Source organism: Mesocricetus auratus, unplaced genomic scaffold (genome assembly GCF_017639785.1).
Source record: "Mesocricetus auratus isolate SY011 unplaced genomic scaffold, BCM_Maur_2.0 Super-Scaffold_100042, whole genome shotgun sequence".
Lineage (NCBI taxonomy): Eukaryota > Metazoa > Chordata > Mammalia > Rodentia > Cricetidae > Mesocricetus > Mesocricetus auratus.
Window position 1 is genome coordinate 1,075,360 of NW_024429219.1, and position 20,433 is coordinate 1,095,792.

Sequence of the window (20,433 nt, forward strand, 5' to 3'; positions counted from 1 at the left end):
ATGGGGTTGATTAGGAGAAGGGTCCAGGACCTCACCCTGCCTCCGCAGCCTAGGTCCTGGATCATTGGGGTCCGGAGACTGGATATCGTCCTGTCCCGGGTCACAGAGACTGGTGAGCCCGTGGCTGCCCTTCTAGGCTGGCAGTGATATAGGCAAGCAGGCACCCCTGTTTGCACAGGAGAGAAGCCCCACTTTTCTTTCTTTCTACCCTTAGGATGTCAGGGATCAGGGGATGCTGCCCAAAGAAGGAGGGAGCCTAGTGCTGACTAAGGTGGTCAGCAGCTGCAGAACTAGCCCCTGCTGCAGTATGCCTGAGCTCACCCTCTAATCCCCACAGATCACAAGTACAGGATAACCCATAGGTATGACCCCCATGACAAGCCTTCTCTTCTCACTTCCTGTGTGTTAAAGGCAGATCAGGACTTCCTGTGGGATGCTGAGACCCGCAGAATGACTCCAAGCATGCTCTGGCTCCAGGACTGTCCCAGGGGATACAGGCATATACCTAAGACCACTCAGAACAACTGACCCTGTATGGGCGACGTGGCTGACCCTACAGAAATTCCCGTTGTGGGAGAAGTTCCTCGTGGCTAGAATGGTCTAGAGAAACAACAGAGAAAAATCAACAAAACGAAAAGCATCTTTTTTTTTTAAAGGAAAGTAAGAAATACAGGTTTACACAAAAAAGAAAATTTAAAATACCTATGGTTTGCCGGGCGTTGGTGGCGCACGCCTTTAATCCCAGCACTCGGGAGGCAGAGGCAGGCGGATCTCTGTGAGTTCGAGACCAGCCTGGACTACCAAGCGAGTTCCAGGACAGCCTTCAAAGCCACAGAGAAACCCTGTCTCGAAAAACCAAAAAAAACAAAAAAACAAAAAAATACCTATGGTTCCTGCAAAACCCTGCTTTCTTGTTTTTGTGTGTAAGATGAAAGCTGTAGGATTTGTAAGTACCAGACTGGTGTTATTCCCAGGGCTAAAATGCTTGTTTAACACTCAACAGCTTGAGTTTGATCCTAGCACCACACAGGGACACCAAATCAAAGCACGTTGTCAATTTTTGTCTGGGAACACTGATAGTAACTGATTTGAGTTTAAAACGTTTTATGGAGGCTAAAGCATTTTAGAGAGTTAGCTAGGTGGGTTAAGAGCGTTTGTTGCTGTTGCAGAGACCCTGGGTTCTATTCTGAACATCCACACAGTGCTCACAGTTGTCTGTTAACTCCAGTCCCAGAGGATCTGACTTCAGAAGACACCAGGCATGCACAATCATGCATGCAGGCAAAACACTCGCACGCACAAAATAATAAAATAAACATACCCAAAATTGTTTTAAAAATTATTTCCATTTGCTGTTTCCTTCTTCCTGCCCCATACAATTCTGGAGATCAATTCCAGAACTTTATATACACTGGGGTGCACTCTACCACTGAGCTGTACCCCAAACCCTGTTTTCACCTTTTATTTTATTTTTTTAATATTTTATTTATTGTGTATACAGCCTTCTGCCTACAGGCAAGCAGAGGGTACAGGTCTCATTCAAGGTGGTTGTGAGCCACCATGTGGTTGCCAGGAATTGAACTCAGGACCTCTGGAAGAACAGTCAGTGCTCTTAACCACTGAGCCATCTCTCCAGCCCTCACCTTTTATTTTTAATCAAATCTGTGCACCGCCTATACTGTCCTTGAGCTCACTCGCTCTGTAGCTCCATGGAGTTCCTAAACTTTCAGTTCTCCTATCTCTACCTCCCACGTAGCTGGCATTACAACCCTTACACAACCCAGCCCCTAGCTTTATTCTTTCCTTAAAAAAATGACTCATTCAGCTGGGCAGTGGTGGTGCACGCCTTTAATCCCAGCACTCAGGAGGCAGAGGCAGGTGGGTCTCTGAGTTTGAGGCCAGCCTGATCTACAGAGTGAGTTCCAGGACAGCCAGGGCTACACAGAGAGAAATCCTGCCTCAAAAAAACAAAAGTAAATAAATAAAATGACTTACTCAAAGTATGTCTTGTCTTGCCCCAGACTATTGTGCTTTTATGTTGGGAATGTGAGCTCATTTTCCTGTTTGCTTATTTTTTTGTTTTAATTTTTTAAATTTAATTTGTTTAGTGTGTGTGTGTGTGTGTGTGTGTGTGTGTGTGTGTGTGTGTGTGTGTGCATATGTGCAGCAGCTGCACATGGAGGTCAGGGAACAGCTTTCGGGAATTGATGCTCTTTCCACCATGTGACTCTCGGGTTTTAAACTCAGGTCATCAGCCTTGGCATCAAATACCATTGCCCTTTGAGCCATCTCACCGTCTTATTTTTAGCTTAGTGTTGGGGTTTATCTTTATTTAATTATTTTTATTTCTTTTTAATGTTTTTTTAAGTTTTCATTTTATTTTACTTTATTTTATGCACATGAGTGCTCTATCTGAATGTATGCCTTTGTGCCAGAAGAGGACATCAGACCCCACTATAGATGGTTTTGAGCCACCATGTGGTTGCTGGGAATTGAACTCCCGACCTCTGGAAGAGCAGTCAGTGCTCTTAATCACTGAGCCATCTCTTAGGCCCTTTTTAATGTTTTTATCTTTAATTTTAGCTTTTTGATACAGAATCTCATGTAGCTCAGGGCGGCCTCAAACTTCTGATCCTCTGCCTCTACCTTCAAATACTTGGGTTACAAAGGCAAGGCACTATGGCAGCACCATTTTTTAAAAAGATTTATTTATTTATTATGCATACTGTGTTCTGCCTGCAGGCCAGAAGAAGGCACCAGATCTCATTACAGATGGTTGTGAGCTGACACGTGGTTGTTGGGATTTGAACTCAGGACCTCCAGAAGAGCATCCAGTGCTCCTAACCTCTGAGCCACTCTCCAGCCTGCCAGCACTATTTTGTTGTTGTTGTTGACAGGCTTTCTCTGTGTAACAACCCTGGCTGTCCTGGAACTAGCTCTGTAGACCAGGCTGGCCTCAGACTCAGAAATCTTCCTTTCAAGTGCTGGGATTAAAGGTGTGTGTCACTCGGGATGTATGTATGTATGTATGTATGTATGTATGTATGTATGTATTCATTCATTCATTCATTCATCCATCTAAAGAGAGGGCCTCATTATGTAGACCAGACTGTTCTGGAACCTAAGGCACTTGCTTGTCTTTGCCTCCTGAGTACTGGGATTAAAGGAATTTACAACTACTCAGCCTAAATTTCATTTATATTTCTTGGTGGTGCTGGGTTTGAACCCAGGACTTAATACAAGGCAGGCAAGCACTCAGTCATTGAATTATGTCTCTATACCCTGTTTATTTAGTTTTTACCAGTGAGATACAGATACATAGAAGGAACAAGCTGGGCAGTGGTAGCACATGTCTTTAATCCCAGCACTCGGGAGGCAGAGGCAGGCGGATCTCCAGCCTGGTCTACAGAGCAAATTCCAGGACAGGACCCAAAAACCCAAATAATAATAATAATAATATAAATTATTATAAAAATTTAAAAAGCCCCAAAGTTAGAATAGTGTCAAGGTGTATGTTATGCCTCTCTCAGGCCTTCCTTCCAAACAGTTTTCTGAAGTAACCTCCTTGAATCTTTTCAAATTTTTTGTTTTACTGTTCTCTGAACTTGTGAATGATCTCTTTCTGTCTTGAGTCTAGCAGCTAGACATAGTAAGATGTAACTGAGGATGAGTTTTTTTTCCTTTTCCAAGGCAGGGTTTCTTTGTGTAGCCCTGACTGTCCTGAAACTCACTCTATAGACCAGGCTGGCCCTGAACTCAGAGATCCACCTGCCTCTGCTTCCTGAGTGCTGGGATTAAAGGAGTTCGCCACCATATCCCGCTGAGAATGAGGCTTTTACCCAGTGCCCTCTGCCCACCTCTTTCCTCTTCCCAAATGAGCAATTTCGTAATTTCTTGTTAAGTCATTTGTATCGTTATAACTATGTAAATATTATTCACTGCTGAGCCAAATAGTAAACTCTGTTTGAATTTTTCTCTTTGTTTTTCCTGAAGTTAGTATTTGCTTTGCTTTCTTCTTCTTTTTTTTTAAATCCCCGAGTTTTCTCTGAATCCAAGGTAATCCCTCTTATAGCTTCCAACAAGCTCTCTACCTAGTTTGAGCCAATTATATGCATCCTGTTTTGGTCAATATTTTCTTCGATCCTCCTATCCTCTATATCAGTCTGAGTTGCTTGTCCTCAAGACTATTCATTCCTACTTAGCTCTTTTCTTGACAAAAACCCAGTCCCAGTTATTATTTCAGAACAGACACTTAACCTCAATTCTGTCCTACACTGGTCTTAATCCCTATTCCTCAAACGATGGGACTCATGTTAATTGTTTGGCCTTCAGCCTTACAACTGGCTCGAGTGAGCCCCATGCTTATGTCTAGCATATACATATATACACATATAATATGGACACACATACTCACACACGTATGTTTTGTTTTTCGAGACAGGGTTACTCTACGTAGCACTGGCTGTCTCGGAACTCACTCTGTAGACCAGGCTGGCTCAGACTCACAGAGATCCACCAGCCTCTGCCACCCGAGTGCTGGGACTAAAGGTGTGTCATACCACCACCTTCCTTACACATTTTTTTCTGTCATATTTATTTATTTTTTTGTATTTGTGCTTAGGCTGAGAAGGGAACCTTGTACTATCTTGGTGGAGCTGTAGCATATGCTCTGCTGTCCTGTCTGTTCCCACAGGGTCACCAGAGGACTTTCTCTAGCCTCTGTAGCCTGTTTTACAGTTCATATTCAGCAGACATGGAGAACTCAGCCTGCCTCATACAACATTTTTAACAGTAAAGCTTGTACTTTGACACAATCTCAGACTTACAAAAAAATGCTGCAACAGTAACATAGGACTTGATCGTTCCTGGAAGTCATCGACTAGCATGGCATTTCGCCATACCCAAGGGCAGCTTTTTTGTAACACCCTAACAGGGCTATCCAAAGCAGGTCATGTTGGGTCTGAGACCCAATCCAGGGCTTCTTGGTTGTCCCAGTAATGTCTCTTGTTGGGATGAGATAGATCAGCCTGGTCAGAAGCATGGACTAGGCTGAAGTCTTAGTCTCGGCTGGTCTTCAACATGCCTGGCCTCTCCCTGTCTGCAGTGGCCTTGATACCTAGAAAGGCTCCTGGCAAGGCCTTCTGGGGAAAGTCCCCATAACTGTGCTTGGATGTTTCATCACCGAGGACCTGTCACAGTTAGGTGTAGGTTGTGGATCCTTGGAGCTAAGTGACAGGAATGGCTGCAGGTCTGCTCACACTCATATTGGAATGCCACCAATCCTGTTGCTTCCAGGGTCCGCTCTGGTGGCTTTGGTTAAGAAAGAAGCTTTCAGAGTCTCTACTGGGAAATTATTCTTTTTCCCTTTGTAACAAATGAGCAGTTTTAGGGGAAATGCTTTTTAAATATGCAAATAGTTCTCATTTAGCTTTTAACTCACCATTATGGTAAATGTTAAAATTGTGTATGGACTTGTGGTTTCTTATCTTAGTCAGTGATTGCTATCCATCCTATTATCTTCTATTACTGTTAACACTGTCTGATCTGGCCAGGGGCAGCCCTTGCAAACCCTTTCAGTGTCCCCTGCTCAAGACTTTCATTCTCGGAGGTCTTCCCTCATACTTGTCCCAGACACACCTGCTTCTCAGTGTTCCTCTCCAGGATCTGGGTCTTTTCGGAAGAACCGAATGCAAAGGCCAAGGTTTGTGCCTTGCATTTGCTCACTGATGTTCAGAGTCCTTCCTCTGGTGGACAAAGCCAGGAGTGACTGATGGTCATGTTTGTGCAAACGTTGTGTTTATCTCTCCTTCTGTTTATAGATAAGATGGGAGGTCACACAGTATCACTGATCCCAATCCAACACCACACAGTTCCTTTCCTTCTTTCTCTCTATATTTTTTTTGATAATTTATTTCATGTGCATTCATGTCTGTATGTATGTCTGTGTGAAGGTGTCAGATCCCCTGAAACTAGAGCTCTTGGCAGTTGTGAGCTGCCATGTGGGTGCTGGGAATTGAACCGGGTCCTCTGGAAGAGTAGCCGGTGCTTTTAAACACTGAACCATTTTTCCAGTCCATATATATATACTTTTTATTAATTTTTAGTAGCATACAAAGTAATGAGCTTCACCAGGGCATTTTCTTTCATATACATATGTTCTTCATTCCCCCTCCCAATGCCCTCTGCCACTCTCCCCTACCTTCTGCTTTCATGTCACATATTTCTTTCCTACCCATGTTTTGTGTGTGTGTGTGTGCACACTCACATTTGTGTGGGAACACATGTACACGAGTGGAAATGCATGTATTTGTCAGTATGCACACATGTGTGCACATGCGTTTAAAGACAGAGGTCAATGTTAGGTGGCTTCCTCAATCACTCACCATCTTTAAAATTGTCTTTAAAATGTTTATTAGTGAGTGTGCATACCGCCAGTAGATCCATGCTACCACAGTAGGGGACGGGTTAAGTGACAACTTGTGGAGTCAGCTCTCTCCTACTTTGTGGGACTCTAAGAATCTAACTAAGATCGTCAAGCTTAGGGGCAAGTGTTTTTACCTGCTAAAACATCTTGCCAGCTTCCGGCAAGCCCTGGGGCTCCTCCTGTGTCTACTTCTCCAGCGCTGGGATTACAGGTGTGTACTAGTATGGCTGGTTTTTTTTTTTTTTACGATGGGTAGTAAGGATCTGAATTCCAGCTCTTTTTTGTTGTTTTGTTTTTGTTTTTTTTTTCAAAGCAGAGTTTCTCCATGTAGCCTTGGCTGTCCTGGAACTGGCTCTGTAGATCAGGCTGGCCTCTGCCTTCTGAGTGCTGGAATCAAAGGCATGTGCCACCACCACCCAGCCTAAATCCAGGTTCTTATGTTTATATATCAAGCTCCTTATAACTGAGTCATCTTCCCAGTCACCCCTTTTCCTATTAAGAATAATGCCTATTTCTAATAGTGAGAAACTGGCCTTGGTTCTCCTTATACATTTGCAGTACAGAATTAGTCTCTCTAGTCCTGGGCATGTCCCTCAGCCTTGGGTCTCTGTCTTCTGGGTGGCTGTCCCAGGGATGGCTCTGCTGCTGTTGTCCAAAAGCTAAACGCTTTGCCCCATAACCTTGAATCCTGGAATGGCCTCCTAAACAAATGAGTTACACTCAGATCTGCCCCATCCCAGACAGGGTTTCTCTGTGTAGCCCTGGCTGTCCTGCAATTTCCTCTGTGGACCAGGCTGGCCTGGAACTCAGATCCCCCTGCCTCTGCCTCCTGAGTGCTGGGATTAAAGGCGTGCACTAATCTCAAATCTATCTTGGGTCTGTTTTTAGTGGAGCCTAAACTAGACCGAAATCTTTCACTCCTGCTACTAATTTTTTTTCCTTCTTCACGCTGAATGATTTTATTTGTTTGTTTTGGAGCAGAATCTTCTTCTGTAGCCCCTATGCTAGTCTGAATCTCAACTAGTGGCTCCTCAACTCTCAAGCTTCCAAGTGCTAGGATTATGTCCGAGAGCTACCACACCTGGTCACATTCAAGGGTTTGAAACAGTAACAATTTACGATTGGCAGTTTATGCCAGGGTGCTACAGATCTTTTCCCATCCCAAGGAGGGGTAGTAGGGTCGGGGCCAGGAGCTTTGCCCTGCCCTGAAGATCTGGGTTTTGAATGGGAAGATGTTTTTGGAGCTGTTGTCCTGGCTCTCACAGAGCATTTCCCCCTGCTGGGTCTAAGCCCCCTTAGGATAGGAGCACACTGGGACTCTCTCTGATCCTGTGGCTGTCAGCCAGTCTCCAAGCCGCTTGCTTCTCACTCCCAGGAATCTGGCCCCTGGGAAGTCTTCTCTGTCTAAACCCATTTCCACCTCTGCTCCTCAGGCCCTCATCTATCTGGGCAGGCCGGTCCCTCCTCCGTTGTTAGTCTCTCACACAACAATGGAAGGAAGCCACTCGGGTCAGAACTTTGTCTCCTTCCCACCAGTCCCAGGCCCTTGCTGCTGACTCTTGTTAGAGGGAGATCAGCGTGTGTGGGCATCCAGAAGTCGACCGGAAGTCCAAAAACTCTAGTTTGAGGAGGTCCAGGCAGTGAGCTGCATGGGCCTGGTGCAATTGGTCCTTGCCTCCGCCTGCATCCTGGGGGGTCTTTTAGGCAGGCACCAAGCCTCCAGTACTTCACCCAACATGGCTGTGTCCGTGGCCTTGGTGCTCCGTTTACCCATATGGCGCGGCCTGGACCATAGCATGGCTGTGTAATGGGCCAGAACAGCTGTGGGAGGGATTGAAGGAAGAAAGTTAGCAGGTGGAAACTCTCCACTGCGTTCAGGGAGAGCATGGGGGCCCTGCTAGCACTGTCTGTCTGTCACAGCTGCCCTGACCCTGTGGGTTGGGCTGCTTCAGAAGTTCCATCATCTTGAGCAGAGGGAAAGCCTTTGAGTCTGGAAGCCACAGAAGCCAGCCTGAAGAAGCCCTCCTTGCTTCCTAGGGCTCTTTACCCTACGCCTCCTTCCTATATGCCCTTTAGGGACAAGTACCTTTACACTGCACCTGGCCATGGCTGCTTCACCTGATCAGTGCCAGTCCCTGGCTTTGGCCTTGCATCCAGATAACCATACAATGTGTGTAGCGTCTTTGAGCACTGATCACTGAGATTGGAGTCCAGGGCCCCACAAAGATAAACAGCATAATTTCCTTGCCTTTTTTCCCTCCCCCCTGGTCATTATGTAGACCAGGCTAATCTGGAACTGGCAGAGATCTGCCTGCCTCTGTCTCCCAAGTGCTAGGATTAAAGGCCCCGTTTCACCAGGCACAACTCATTCGAGGGCTGTCTAAGCCATCTTCTTTGGATACAGTTTGCCTGAATTGTATGGAATACAATCCCGTGCAAGGAAGATACTCCCTCAAAGGCAACATTTATTTGTATGGGGTCTACATATGGGTAGACAAAGCTATCTACAGGGATGCAACTAATAAATATCTTTTGTTTCTTAAAAATTTCCCGTAAGGAATAATCAGCTGTCTTAAAAAAACAAACAACACCACCACCTATTTTACTACACTGAAAAAAAAAAAAACAACCAACAACCATTTTTTGAGTAGCAGGGAGGTTTGTGCCACAGTGCATGTATGGAAGTCAGCAGGTAAGTTATAGCAGCCATTTTCCTCTTTCTGCCTCTCAGGCTGTCAGCTCTGGGGGACAACCGGTGACCTGCTGAGCCATCTTGCCAAGCCCTTACCAGCTGTCTTATGTGTTGACAGAAGAGATAACTAAAAGTGGGAACTCTGCACTACGAATGAAGTCAGAAGAGTGAACTTTGAGCCTAAAAATTGTGTTAACAAGGAAGGCTGATCCCCTGGGCACTGTGGGCAAGCATGGGGGACTCAGGGGTGGACTTGTGTGTCCACACTGGGGGCCTATCCAGTTTTCAGACAGGGGACCCTGCACTTTGAATACCAAAGCCCTGCCTTGAAGACAGGGGCGGCTGATGCTTACACAGAGATGCCTGGCCAGCCCCAGGGTAGGAGCTGCGTCTAGGAGTGCTGGTTTGTGCCTGTTCTGGTCTTACCCAGGAGGTGAGAAACAGGTCACAAGCCAAAGGTAACCCAGGCTGCCTGTGCATAGCCTTCTCTCTTTCACCAACCAGGAAAGGCCTGTGCCCAGGAAAGTTTGAGGTCCGGGTCTTTGGGGGTGGGATTTCCCACTTCTTTTATTTTATTTTATTTTTTGTTCTTCGAGACAGGGTTTCTCTGTATTGTTTTGGAGGCTTCCTGGAACTCGCTCTGTAGTCCAGGCTGGTCTTGAACTCACAGAGATCCGCCTGCCTCTGCTTCCTGAGTGCTGGGATTAAAGGCGTGCGCCACCAATGCCTGCCTGGCTGATTTCCAACTTCTTGGCGGACACTGTCCTTCAGGTTCTGTGCCTGGGCTTCTGCTCTATGTTAGCTACTTTGAGTGTCGCTCGCTCGCTCGGCAAAAGACTGTCTTACGTTGATCCCATTGTGCAGCCAGGACATTGAAGGGCAGGCCGTGGTATCATACTTTGGCCATGATCTGGGTACCTGATGATGTATGTACAGATGGATATTTGCTCCTTGGTCCTGGAGGCTGGAGGAGGGGTAAGGGTCACAGCAGCTTCCAGCATGAGAGTCACAAGAATCTGTTGCCCAAGCTACTGGCTAATGGGTGGTTCAAGAAGGGGCAACAGCTGTTAGACACAGCTTCTTCAATGCAGAATTATGTCCCAAAGTCCCCACCTCACAGAACAGGGCCCAGGTAGACGGGAGCTACTGCCGGTGGTTGTCACCGTTCTCGGGGTGGTCGATGTTGTCTGTCCATAGGTGTGCCTCCTCTGCATGTTGGCATCCGTAGGTCATGCAGTGATGTGAGCTTCTAGGTTCTGCAATTCTAGCTGTGTGTGGCGCTTGGTTGTGGAGCTCTGTGTATTAGGTGGCATCAGTACTACACATGGAAACCCAGATGTGCTTTTGGCAGTCCCTCTGCACCGGAGATCTTGGGTGGTTCTTTGCAAGGCTCAGGTTGTGTGGGCACCTGGATTTTTTTTTTTTTCGTATCTTCTCATCATAAGGACAGCCTGTCCTGAGTATTTCGTGGTGTCCTTACGCAGGGGCCTGAAATGTGTGTTGTGGTGCCCTAGGGAGCTTTGAGACGCTCTTGTATCTAGACCCCAATGTTTTGTGGCATCCCTATCATGAGGGCACCCGGGGTCTGTTTCGTGTTGTCCTTTTTTATGAGTGCACCTCTGGGGTGTCTCGTGGCGTCCCGGTCCTGTGGAGAACGACGCCCAGTAGTATCTCCGTAGAATGGGGACCCCGGGACGTAAGGCGTTAGCGGCGCAGATCTACTGCGGACCGCCACTCAGCTGGCCTGCGGTTGTGGTAGGGGCCTTGTGGGTTTCAGGGGGCCCCAAGACCGTGGTGGCGGCAGGACCGGAGACTTCCCAGCCGCGCAGGAAACGGCCTCGGCCGGAAGGGGGGCCCCAGGCGCCTCCGCTGCGGCCGCCTCCAGCGGCCTTCACAAGGCGGAGCCGAGAGGGACCGAGTAGAGCCGAGCGGGGCCGAGCGGGGCCGAGCGGGGCCGAGCGGGGCCGAGCGGAGCCGAGCTCCGGCCCGGGGGACGCGAGCGGAGTCGAGCTGTGGGCGGAGGAAGCCGATCTTGGCCGAGTACCGGTCGGGCGTAGCCGAGTGCCACCGAGCCCGGGAGGGGGAGCGCGCGTTCTTGGAAGAGCCAGCCCGAAGCTGGTCACATTCCTGGCCCGCACTCCGGCTGAGGCGGACGCACAGCAACAAACAACGCGGGAGGCGGGGCCGGCGCGGGCGGGGCGGGGCGGTACGGGGCGGGGCGGCGCGCGGCGGCGTGAGCTCAGCTCCCGGCGCTCAGTCCGAGCCGGAGCGAGCCGCCCGAAAGATGTGCGCCGAGCGCGCCGAGCCCCGCGCCGCCGCCGCGCTCTGAGGCCGCGGGCCAGAGGCGCCTCCGCCGCCCCGGGAGCCGCGCGCGCGGGCCAGCGGGCGGCCGGGAGCCGGCGGACGGCCGCGCGGGCGGGCAGGCGGCCAGGGGCCGGCGGCGGGCGCGACGCGGCCGGCCAGCACCGCCGGGACGAGCCGAGCGGGCGCCGCGCGGTGGGAGGAGCGGGGCAGCGGCGGCGCGCCGCGCGAGGACGGCCCGGCGGGCCCCGCGCCCGCGCCCCCGCTCCTCCCGGGCCCCTCGGCCTCGGCCGCCGCGGCGATTCGCGCCTCGCGGCGCCGGCACCTGCCCGCGCGCCCCCCGCGAGCCCCGGGCCCGCGAGCGTTGGCGTTGGCGTTGGCGGCGCGCGCCGGGGCATGCCCCGCGCCTAGAGCCCGGGGGGCGCGCGGGGGGCGCGCGGGGGGCCCGGGCGGCGGCGGCGGGCGCGGCGCGGGGCGCGTGGATGTGGCGCCGGGCCCGGGTGGCGGCGGGCTCCAGCGGCGGGACCCCTTCGCCCCGCCCGCCTTCGCCTTCGCGCCCCCGGGCGAGGCCGAGGCCGGGGCCGTGATCGGCCGTGAACCGGCGACGGGGGGCGGTCGGGGCCGCGGTCGCGGTCGGCGGCGGGGTGCGCGGGGCGGCGGCGGAGGCCGTGGGGGCCCGGGCGCACGGGAGCGGCCCGGGGAGCCCGATCGCACCATGGAAGCGGCGGCGGCCGGCCGGGGCGGCTTCCAGCCGCACCCGGGGCTGCAGAAGACGTTGGAGCAGTTCCACCTGAGCTCCATGAGCTCGCTGGGCGGCCCAGCCGCTTTCTCGGCGCGCTGGGCGCAGGAGGCCTACAAGAAGGAGAGCGCCAAGGAGGCGGGCGCGGCCACAGTGCCGGCGCCGGTGCCCACTGCCGCGGAGCCGCCGCCCGTGCTGCACCTGCCTGCCATCCAGCCGCCGCCGCCCGTGCTGCCCGGGCCCTTCTTCATGCCGTCGGATCGCTCCACCGAACGCTGTGAGACCGTGCTGGAAGGGGAGACCATCTCTTGTTTCGTAGTGGGAGGCGAGAAGCGTCTGTGCCTGCCGCAGATCCTCAACTCGGTGCTGCGCGACTTCTCACTGCAGCAGATCAACTCAGTGTGCGATGAGCTGCACATCTACTGCTCGCGCTGCACCGCCGACCAGCTGGAGATCCTCAAAGTCATGGGCATCCTGCCCTTCTCCGCGCCCTCGTGCGGGCTCATCACCAAGACGGACGCCGAGCGCCTGTGCAACGCGCTGCTCTACGGCGGCGCCTACCCGCCGCCTTGCAAGAAGGAGCTGGCGGCCAGCCTGGCGCTGGGCCTGGAGCTCAGCGAGCGCAGCGTCCGCGTGTACCACGAGTGCTTCGGCAAGTGCAAGGGGCTGCTGGTGCCCGAGCTGTACAGCAGTCCTAGCGCCGCCTGCATCCAGTGCCTCGACTGCCGCCTCATGTACCCGCCGCACAAGTTCGTGGTACACTCGCACAAGGCCCTGGAGAACCGGACCTGCCACTGGGGCTTCGACTCAGCCAACTGGCGGGCCTACATCCTGCTGAGCCAGGACTACACAGGCAAGGAGGAGCAGACCCGCCTTGGCCGCTGCCTGGACGACGTGAAGGAGAAGTTCGACTATGCCAACAAGTACAAGCGGAGGGTGCCCCGGGTAAGTGTCCCCAGTCTTGGGGGTTGGCAGGCCATGTCCAAGGAGGGGAGGGGGCGGTCCTCCTGGGCTGGGTACTCTGGGTTCTAAATGTTGGGGCTCCTGGCTCGGCTTTATCTGGCCTTGGATTGTTTTGATTTCAGGAAATTAAGGGCCTTGTCAGTCTCCTGTGGGTAAGGCCGTAAGGCCGCCTTCGTGCTGTCTGAGCACTGTACTCATGAAGTAGAGTGAATGGAAAAAAGCTCTCAGGGCCCATAGCCCTGGACCACATAGGCTCTAAAGGTCTGAGAAAGAGGCTACCTCAAGCTCTGGGAGCTTAGACTGCCTGAAGATAAAGAACCCAGGCTGTGACTTTCTGACCCAGATCTCCATGGGATCTTGGCAGAGGTGTCCAGATGACAATGAAGTTTGCCCCCTTTCTTTTTGATGGCAGGGATGTCTTCTTGTGGTTCCCAGCTGATTGGCCTTGTATGTTGACTGGCTCTCTTGTTTTGTCTTTAAATCATGGGGTACAGACACTAAAACGAAGCTAGCCAGTTGTCTGGCAGAGACTTGGTACTTGCAGCCCCTAGAATCTCCTGTTTTTGCACCTTGAGGGCCACTTGGCCTGGTCAGTGGTGGCAGAGTCCTGCCTCTCAGAGTTGCTGATGGTCTGCAGTTTGTTTAGACTCGCTCATTTCCTTCTGTTGCTCTTGCACTTGGTGTGGAGGCCTGTCAGCCCAGGCTGTGTTGTGTGTTCGTCACAGGCCTTGTGGGATCCTCTTGGGCATTTCCTGGGCCACTTAGTACCAAAACCTTTCACTGGGGTCCAGAGGAAGTTTCTTTGCATCTGCACCCTAAGTATCTGCAACTTTTAAATATCCGTGCTTATTAAATTGCACACACAGAATGCTGCATTGGCTCAGCTATTCTTGGGAGACCTAATTAATTCAGCTATTGCATCAAACTTTTTTTTTTTTCTAAATCTGTGAATAGATGCTGCAGCCCGGTTTTCTCTGGGCGCCCCTCCAGCAGAGTGTCAGAATTGTGGGGGGAAGGGGCCCTGAAGAAGGACCGTTGCCTCATTCTTTAGGGGCTGCAAGAGAGTGTGCGTGTGCTGTGTGTCCTATAGCACTTCTGCCCCAGCAGGGCAGTGCGTCGTTGCGGGAGGTTGCAGGCAGGCAGGACTTTTCAAATGGACTTGCAGTAAGTAGTAGGCAGGCTGATGTGGGTCCTACCAGTGGAGGCCTATCTGGGCTGTCTGCACCCTTGTCAGCTAATGTAGCCTGAGGTACTCATGTGTATGGAGACTGGTGGACTTGCTGGGACCACTATAGAGATGTGGGACTAGTGAGGCTTTGCCGCTGGGAAGCATTCACACCTCTTATCTTGGGAGCAGGCAAGGAATCTTGTCTGAGTTGGGTGTGTCTGTTTGTGTTTGTCTGCTTTGGGTCATGTGTGTTTGTGGTCTTTCTGTCTAGGTTTAGGGAACTGTCATGGTCCTTTTGTCCCAGCCACTGCTGAATGGAGTAAGTAGACTCCCGTCTTCTCTGTTTACAAGTTCGGTGGTTCTGGTGTGGGGTCTTTGGGCTCAGAGGAGATGGCTCAGATGCCCGTGCCAGCACTATGGGTTAGAAGACAGGACAGTGCGCTGAGCCATGGTCATGTGCTTGGGTCATTTCCGCCGTGGTTTGTAGCTGCCCTTCCCTTGATAGCCACCCTGGCAATGGTCTGATGCCTCATTTTTACTCAGTGAAGAGACATTTCTTCTCAAGTGATTTGTGTCTCCAGCACCACTCAAGCGGCGGTGGCATCAGCTTGGGTTCCTATACTTTGGCCAGCTCCTGAGTGCTTACGTGACGAGGGACTAGTGGACTCTTTCCTGTTTTGGGGGTTCTCCCAGCCTCTGGGTGACCCCAGCTCAGCCATCAGTGTTGCTGCTCCATTGACTCTGTGAGTCTGTAGTTTAGGGTTTGGGCTGGACTGTGCTCTTTCAGTCCCCGCTGGACCGTCATGTGCTTATCTGCATGAACCGCGGGTAACACTCAGGAAGGGGATGTCAGTCTGGGTAGTTATGGACTCATGGCTGCCCAAACTTAGCTTGTCCTGAGAGGAGTGGCCTGGATGTTAGGATTCCCTTACTCCCTTCGTAGCTTATTTTAATAGTTTTGATCTACTGAGGAGAAGGGCACAAGGAACAAAGACTGCTGAGCTGTTTTGTAGGGCATGTAGCTTTGACAGGTCTTCGGACTCTGTTGAACTAAGGGTAAGCTGAGTGCTTTGTGGGAAGGGGTGGGTTTTAAAGCCCATGGTGGGAAGGTGTAGAGGTCAGTGGTTTTCCTGAGTTCTCCTCGATGCTCTGATGACATTTGGCTGCTATGTTCTGTGGCAGCCTGACTGAGGTGACTTCTATCTGGTTGAGGTAGGGTCCACTTGGATCAGGTGGAATTGGCCTGGTTGAGGTGGAATTGTGGTTTCTGTGGTCAGCTGAGTGTGTGGGAGCAGGGGAGTTTCAGCTTGAGCCTGAAAACCTTGGTGCAGGCCACTTTACCTGAGGCCTTGGCATGTTAGCATGCTATGACAGGACGAAGGTCTTCAGTGCCCTCCTAATGTCATGGGGAATGGGAAAAGTCCACTTCTCTCTTGGGACTGCCAGACCCAGCTTCCCAGCGGTAAAACTTTGAAGAAAATGCAGGCTGCCTGGATGCGCGGTGAGTCCTTTGCTGCTTTCCTTGCAGATCTGTGGGGAGCCAGTTCTGTGGAACCTCATGGCGTAGGTCTTACATTCCCACTCTGTTCTTCACTGGTTGTGCGAGCTTGAGCCAATTGCTTAGTCCCTCTGTGCCTCATCTTCCTCATATAAATTGAGACTAACACTATGTTGAACCTGTCTTAGAATCATATTTCTGGGGTCAGCACAGTCAAATGGGAATGTTTGAGCCTTCACTTGCATCTAGAGACTGCCTGGACAGCTCTCTCTTCCTCTGGGGTTGTCTGATGGCTGTTGGACTCCCGCAAAGTTCAGTCTATCAGCATAAAAAGGAAAATAGACGGTGGCATTTTTGAGCTGCCACTTGGTGTGCTTTGTGGGATGTGGCTGCTGGTCCATAGGGAGATTTGTAACCATGAGCAGCTGCCTTTCCAGGCTGGCCGAAGGTGCTGCAGTGCCTCCTGGCCATAGCAGGTCCCCATCTGTGGCTCTGAGAAGTGGTCTTTGGTGTGAAGGTGCTTGGGTTATCTTAGGGTACTGCATCTCCATCCTCTTCTGAGCTTGGGTTCTCAGGACTTTCTTCTGTCGGCTGATATGGTCCCTTAATGTGGACTGTTGGAATTCTTCATAGTGGGACAATAGAACTGAGGTCATGTTTCTTGGCCAGTCGTGCGTCCCATGTTCCCCCGTTGGTTTCTCTGTGTAGCCTTCGCTGTCCTGGAACTAGCTCTGTAGACCAGGCTGGCCTCAAACTCAGAGATCCACCTGTTGCTTGTCTTCCAAGTGCTGGGATTAAAGATGTGCGCCTCTACTGTCCAGAGGCCGTATTCTTAACTGGACACCTCGCTAGGTGGTCAGCTTTAGGGAGCACTGAGCCATGGGTATGTTTTGGGACACGGTTATAGGTTTTGGGTACAGAGCTGGGTGCTGGGTTCAGGAGCCCTCTCAGTGGGTTGTAGTTTGCTCTTTGGGTTTTCTTGGGATACAGGGTTGGTCTTGCCTCTGAGTGGTGGGATCACACTTGAGTGCCACCATGTCAGCTGTGGTTCATCCTTATGTAAAGATTGCTGTACGAAAGGACAGTGCCACTATGCTGGGACCCTGTCTCTGGACACCTGCAGGTCTGGGTGTGCTTCCAAAGATCAGCTGTCCTTCTTTTTTCCCTGGCCTCATGTCCTGTACTGGGCTTTCTTGGAGTTACTATTGATTTTCCCCTTCAGACACTTGGGCCAGGAAGGTGTGGTGCCAGTCCCCGAGGTCAGGTCCTGGTCTAGGAGGGCTCTTTGGGATGGCTGCCCAGGTGGTGGATCTAGTCCATGGTCAGTGGGTCTTGATAGCAGCTTGAGAGTGTGGGCTCTAGGTTTTCACACCATAGCCAGCTGTGGGTGGGGGTGGTAATGTGTGCACATCCACCTCTGAGATGGCCAAGTTCTCTTAGTGTAGACTTTCAGCCTATCTGTCCATCTATCCTGCTACCTTCTGGGGCCCCTCTGGGAGCAGTCTGGGTCCCTCACCATCTGGAGGAAGTAGGGTCGTTGAGTACCCTACCTCTGTCCCTGGCTGCCCACTGGAGGCCCTGGGTCATCAAGAAGCTTCTAAGAGTAAGGTCATTGACTCTCTCTCTCTCAGTGTTTCTCAACCTCCCCTGTAGTTGGTTTGTGTAATGTCTGTCTGAAGTGTCTAAGGGCAGACAGGATGTAGAGGGTGAGGAAGTCTGGGCCAAGTGTGAGCCCAGCCCTGCTCTGGAGCCGGGTGGGGCCCCCCTGGGCCAGGTCTGAGTTGCTGTCTCTGCAGCCCCAGGAGGGAGGCTGCGGTTCAGAGGCTGGCCTGCCCCTGCTGTCTGGCAGGAGGTGAAGTGGCCCTGGCTGGGGCTGGACTCTGTGCAATACTGCCTCTTTCTAAGGATTGCGAAAGTTGAGGGAAGGTTTCTACTTTGGAAGAATTATGCAAGTTTCAACAGAAATGTTTTTAAAAAGTTTCTTTGTTTTGAATCAAAACGCAGCCTAGATTACTTCTGTGAGATTTAGGAGAGCTAAACAGAGGGGAACCTCTTGCCTTTTTGTCCCTGGCTACCATGGAAGGGTTTGGGAGGGGGATGGGGGCTCGGGCTCATTGACTGAGAGGCGCTCTGCTCCTGGTGCCCTATGTGGTCAGGAGCAGGTTTGCTCAGTGTGCCTTGTGGTCCTGACGTGCTGACTTGCCTATACTACTTCAGCAAGGCCGTCTCCCCCCTTCTCTTGTGACCCAGTGCGCCTTGTCTAGACCAAGTATTGTGTACCAATCATCTTTGTGCCTGTCGAGGTACTTTGAGAGGTTATCCTGGGTCACCGTCTGGAAGCACCCATGTCACCAGGGCAGAGTGTAGTAAATGACTGTTCCTAGTGCTGCTCTCTCTGCAGATGAGGCCTTGTCCTCAACTTTTGTGCCGCTCTCTAGAGATCCCTGGGTTCTAGGTTTGCTGCTACCAGCACCCTTGTATTTTCTGAAATGGAGGACCAATATCTGGATGTATTTTCAGTGAGACTGGAAATAATAGTAAAGTGGCACCTGCACTTGCTTGCATGGTGACAATACCAAGTGTCCTGTGAGTAGATTTCACTATTCTTGTCTGTGCATTCTTTTGAGTCACTGACCTGTTTATGTGGAAACAGATAAAGGGATCTTGGCAAGAGCTCAGAGTCACCAGAGATCTGTCTTGATGTTTGCTGTCTCCGATTTTACTTTTGTGGCTTCTAATGACTGAGAAGGTGCCAGGACTTCAGTAACAATGGGATGAGGTGTATCACTACACACACACCCCCCAGTCTCTTGTGTGCTCTATGGGAGCTGTCTGCTGTCTGTCTGTGGTGGCATGGTGTGTTTTGTTGTTGGCTTCTGGGAATGAGTGGGGGCTGATCACAGCTGGGTCTCTGGGCAGTGGGGGTGGAGGAATGACTCAGTGGAAGCAAGCAGTCACTGCTGGCAGGGCTGGCAGGGCCTAGGGCCCAGATCTCCAATGGCTGCGGGACGGGACGGTGCCGTTCTTTGTTGGTAGCAGCCCACTCTGACTGGCCTTCCCAGCACGTCTGTTCCGTGTTCGTTAAAGACTGTTGTCTCCTCACATGTGATTGGGTACCTGGGCCCTGCTCCCAGTTGCAGTGCTTGAAAAGCCCTGGATGTTTCCCTTGGCCGGGGCTGTGAGCGCTGGTGTTCTTCCCAGCCCTCTTCAAGCCACTGTGGCTTCCTCTGGAACGTCCGCTGGTCACTGTGAGAGAAGCAGCTCTTGTTGGGAACAGCTTCCTGTAGCTCCCGCTGTGCTTGCTGTTTCAGGGAAATGCAGTGGCCTTGCAGGCATGGGTGTTGGGAGCTGGCTTTCTGCCAGGACCTGGTGGAGGTGATGGTGCACTGTGAAGACTTGGGGGCCAGCAGGTGGAGCTGACCTGAGGGCCAGGGCAATAACTGGGCTCTGATGTGGCCCCTTCGCCTTTCTGACTGCCCCTGAGTTTGTGAAGTGCCAAGTGTTAGGAAGCACAGGCCACCATATGTGAGATAATAATAGTTCAGGGGATGGTGAAGTTCCCAGAGTTGCCTTACCAGTTTAGGTGGGTACTTGTGGCTATACCTCAGGTATAACTGGTGGGTGTCATGTGGCCCCGCCCTGATGCTGTTACATGTGATTCTGTCTGTGGTCACAATGTAACATGTGTACACTGTGTATTCGTGGTGTCCTTTGGTATCACCTTATTCCAGTGCTGTGAGGAAAACCATTGTCATGTGACAGATTGTTTCTAAGTGTAGTGTGTCTGTCCACAAGTAAGTTTGTAAGTAACTAGAGCAAGAAGTGGCTGTTTCCCTTGCAGGACCCCTCAGCCTGTACTAGGCATTGCTGGTCTAGCTGCTGGGAAGGCCAGTCAGAGTGGGCTGCTACCAGCAGTCTGTTGGCTCTGCACTGAAAGTAACATGGGAATATTTTTGTTTTTTGTGTGCATGGTGTGTTTATGCACATGTGTCGACGTGTGTGTGTGTGTGTGTGTGTGTGTGTGTGTGTGTGTGTGTGTGTGTGAACCTGAGGTTGATGTTGGGTGTCCTTGTCTATCCTTCCCCACCTTATTTTGAGATTCAGTTCCTCTGAACCTCGGATTTGCTGTGTTTTGGCTAGACTAGCTGGCCAGCAAGTCCAGGATCTGCGTCTCTCCGTCCAGTGCTGGGGTCACAGGTCATGCTGCTGCCGTGGGTGCTGAGGGTGTGCACTTGGGGCTCATGTTTGTACAGCAAGCACTTCACTTGCCTAGCCATCTCCCTGGATCTTAGTGTCTGTTTTTAGAGATGAGGCTGATAAAGTCCCTCCTGCCTTGTTGGGGTATCCTTCCTCGAGGTGTAGGTAAGTCTGGCCAGGCCTCCAGGAAGTTTGAGGGTCTCATTCGTGAATGACCTCAGTCCTAGAAAGTGTGTGGCCTGCGGGAGTTAGGGCACCTAAGGAAATAGATATGCTCACACAGCAGTCCTACTGCCCCTATGTGTGCTGGCATAAGGAACTTCTCTGTGCCAGTTGCTGTGCCAGGGCCAGCTTGATGGTCCCCTCCTGGTGCAGCCTGAGGGTGGGTAGTTCTGGGTCCTCTTTGTAGCAGTTGTGGGAGGACAGTGCAGAGTTTCCTCAGAGAGCCTTC

The 20,433-nt window shown here is 51.6% G+C and overlaps 1 protein-coding gene and 1 long non-coding RNA gene across 3 annotated transcripts in view; one reads left to right on the forward strand and one right to left on the reverse strand.

The window, feature by feature from the left end:
- Positions 1–6,399: 6,399 nt before the first annotated feature.
- Positions 6,400–11,274, reverse strand: LOC121135794. The gene is made up of 2 exons (XR_005872911.1): positions 9,543–11,274; positions 6,400–8,245 (listed from the first exon to the last, which is right to left on the reverse strand). It is a non-coding gene; the product is annotated as an uncharacterized LOC121135794 (long non-coding RNA).
- A 789-nt stretch (positions 11,275–12,063) lies between these two features.
- Ski (SKI proto-oncogene) overlaps positions 12,064–20,433 on the forward strand; it is a 64,078-nt gene continuing 55,708 nt past the window's right edge. Inside the window, exon 1 of one of the 2 annotated variants that reach the window (XM_013120064.3) lies at positions 12,064–13,101. In XM_013120064.3, coding sequence (XP_012975518.1) covers positions 12,133–13,101 — 969 coding nt within the window. In that variant the 5' untranslated portion in view covers positions 12,064–12,132. The remainder of the gene's footprint in view (positions 13,102–20,433) is intronic. The other variant, XM_005079242.4, reaches the window with a different exon arrangement.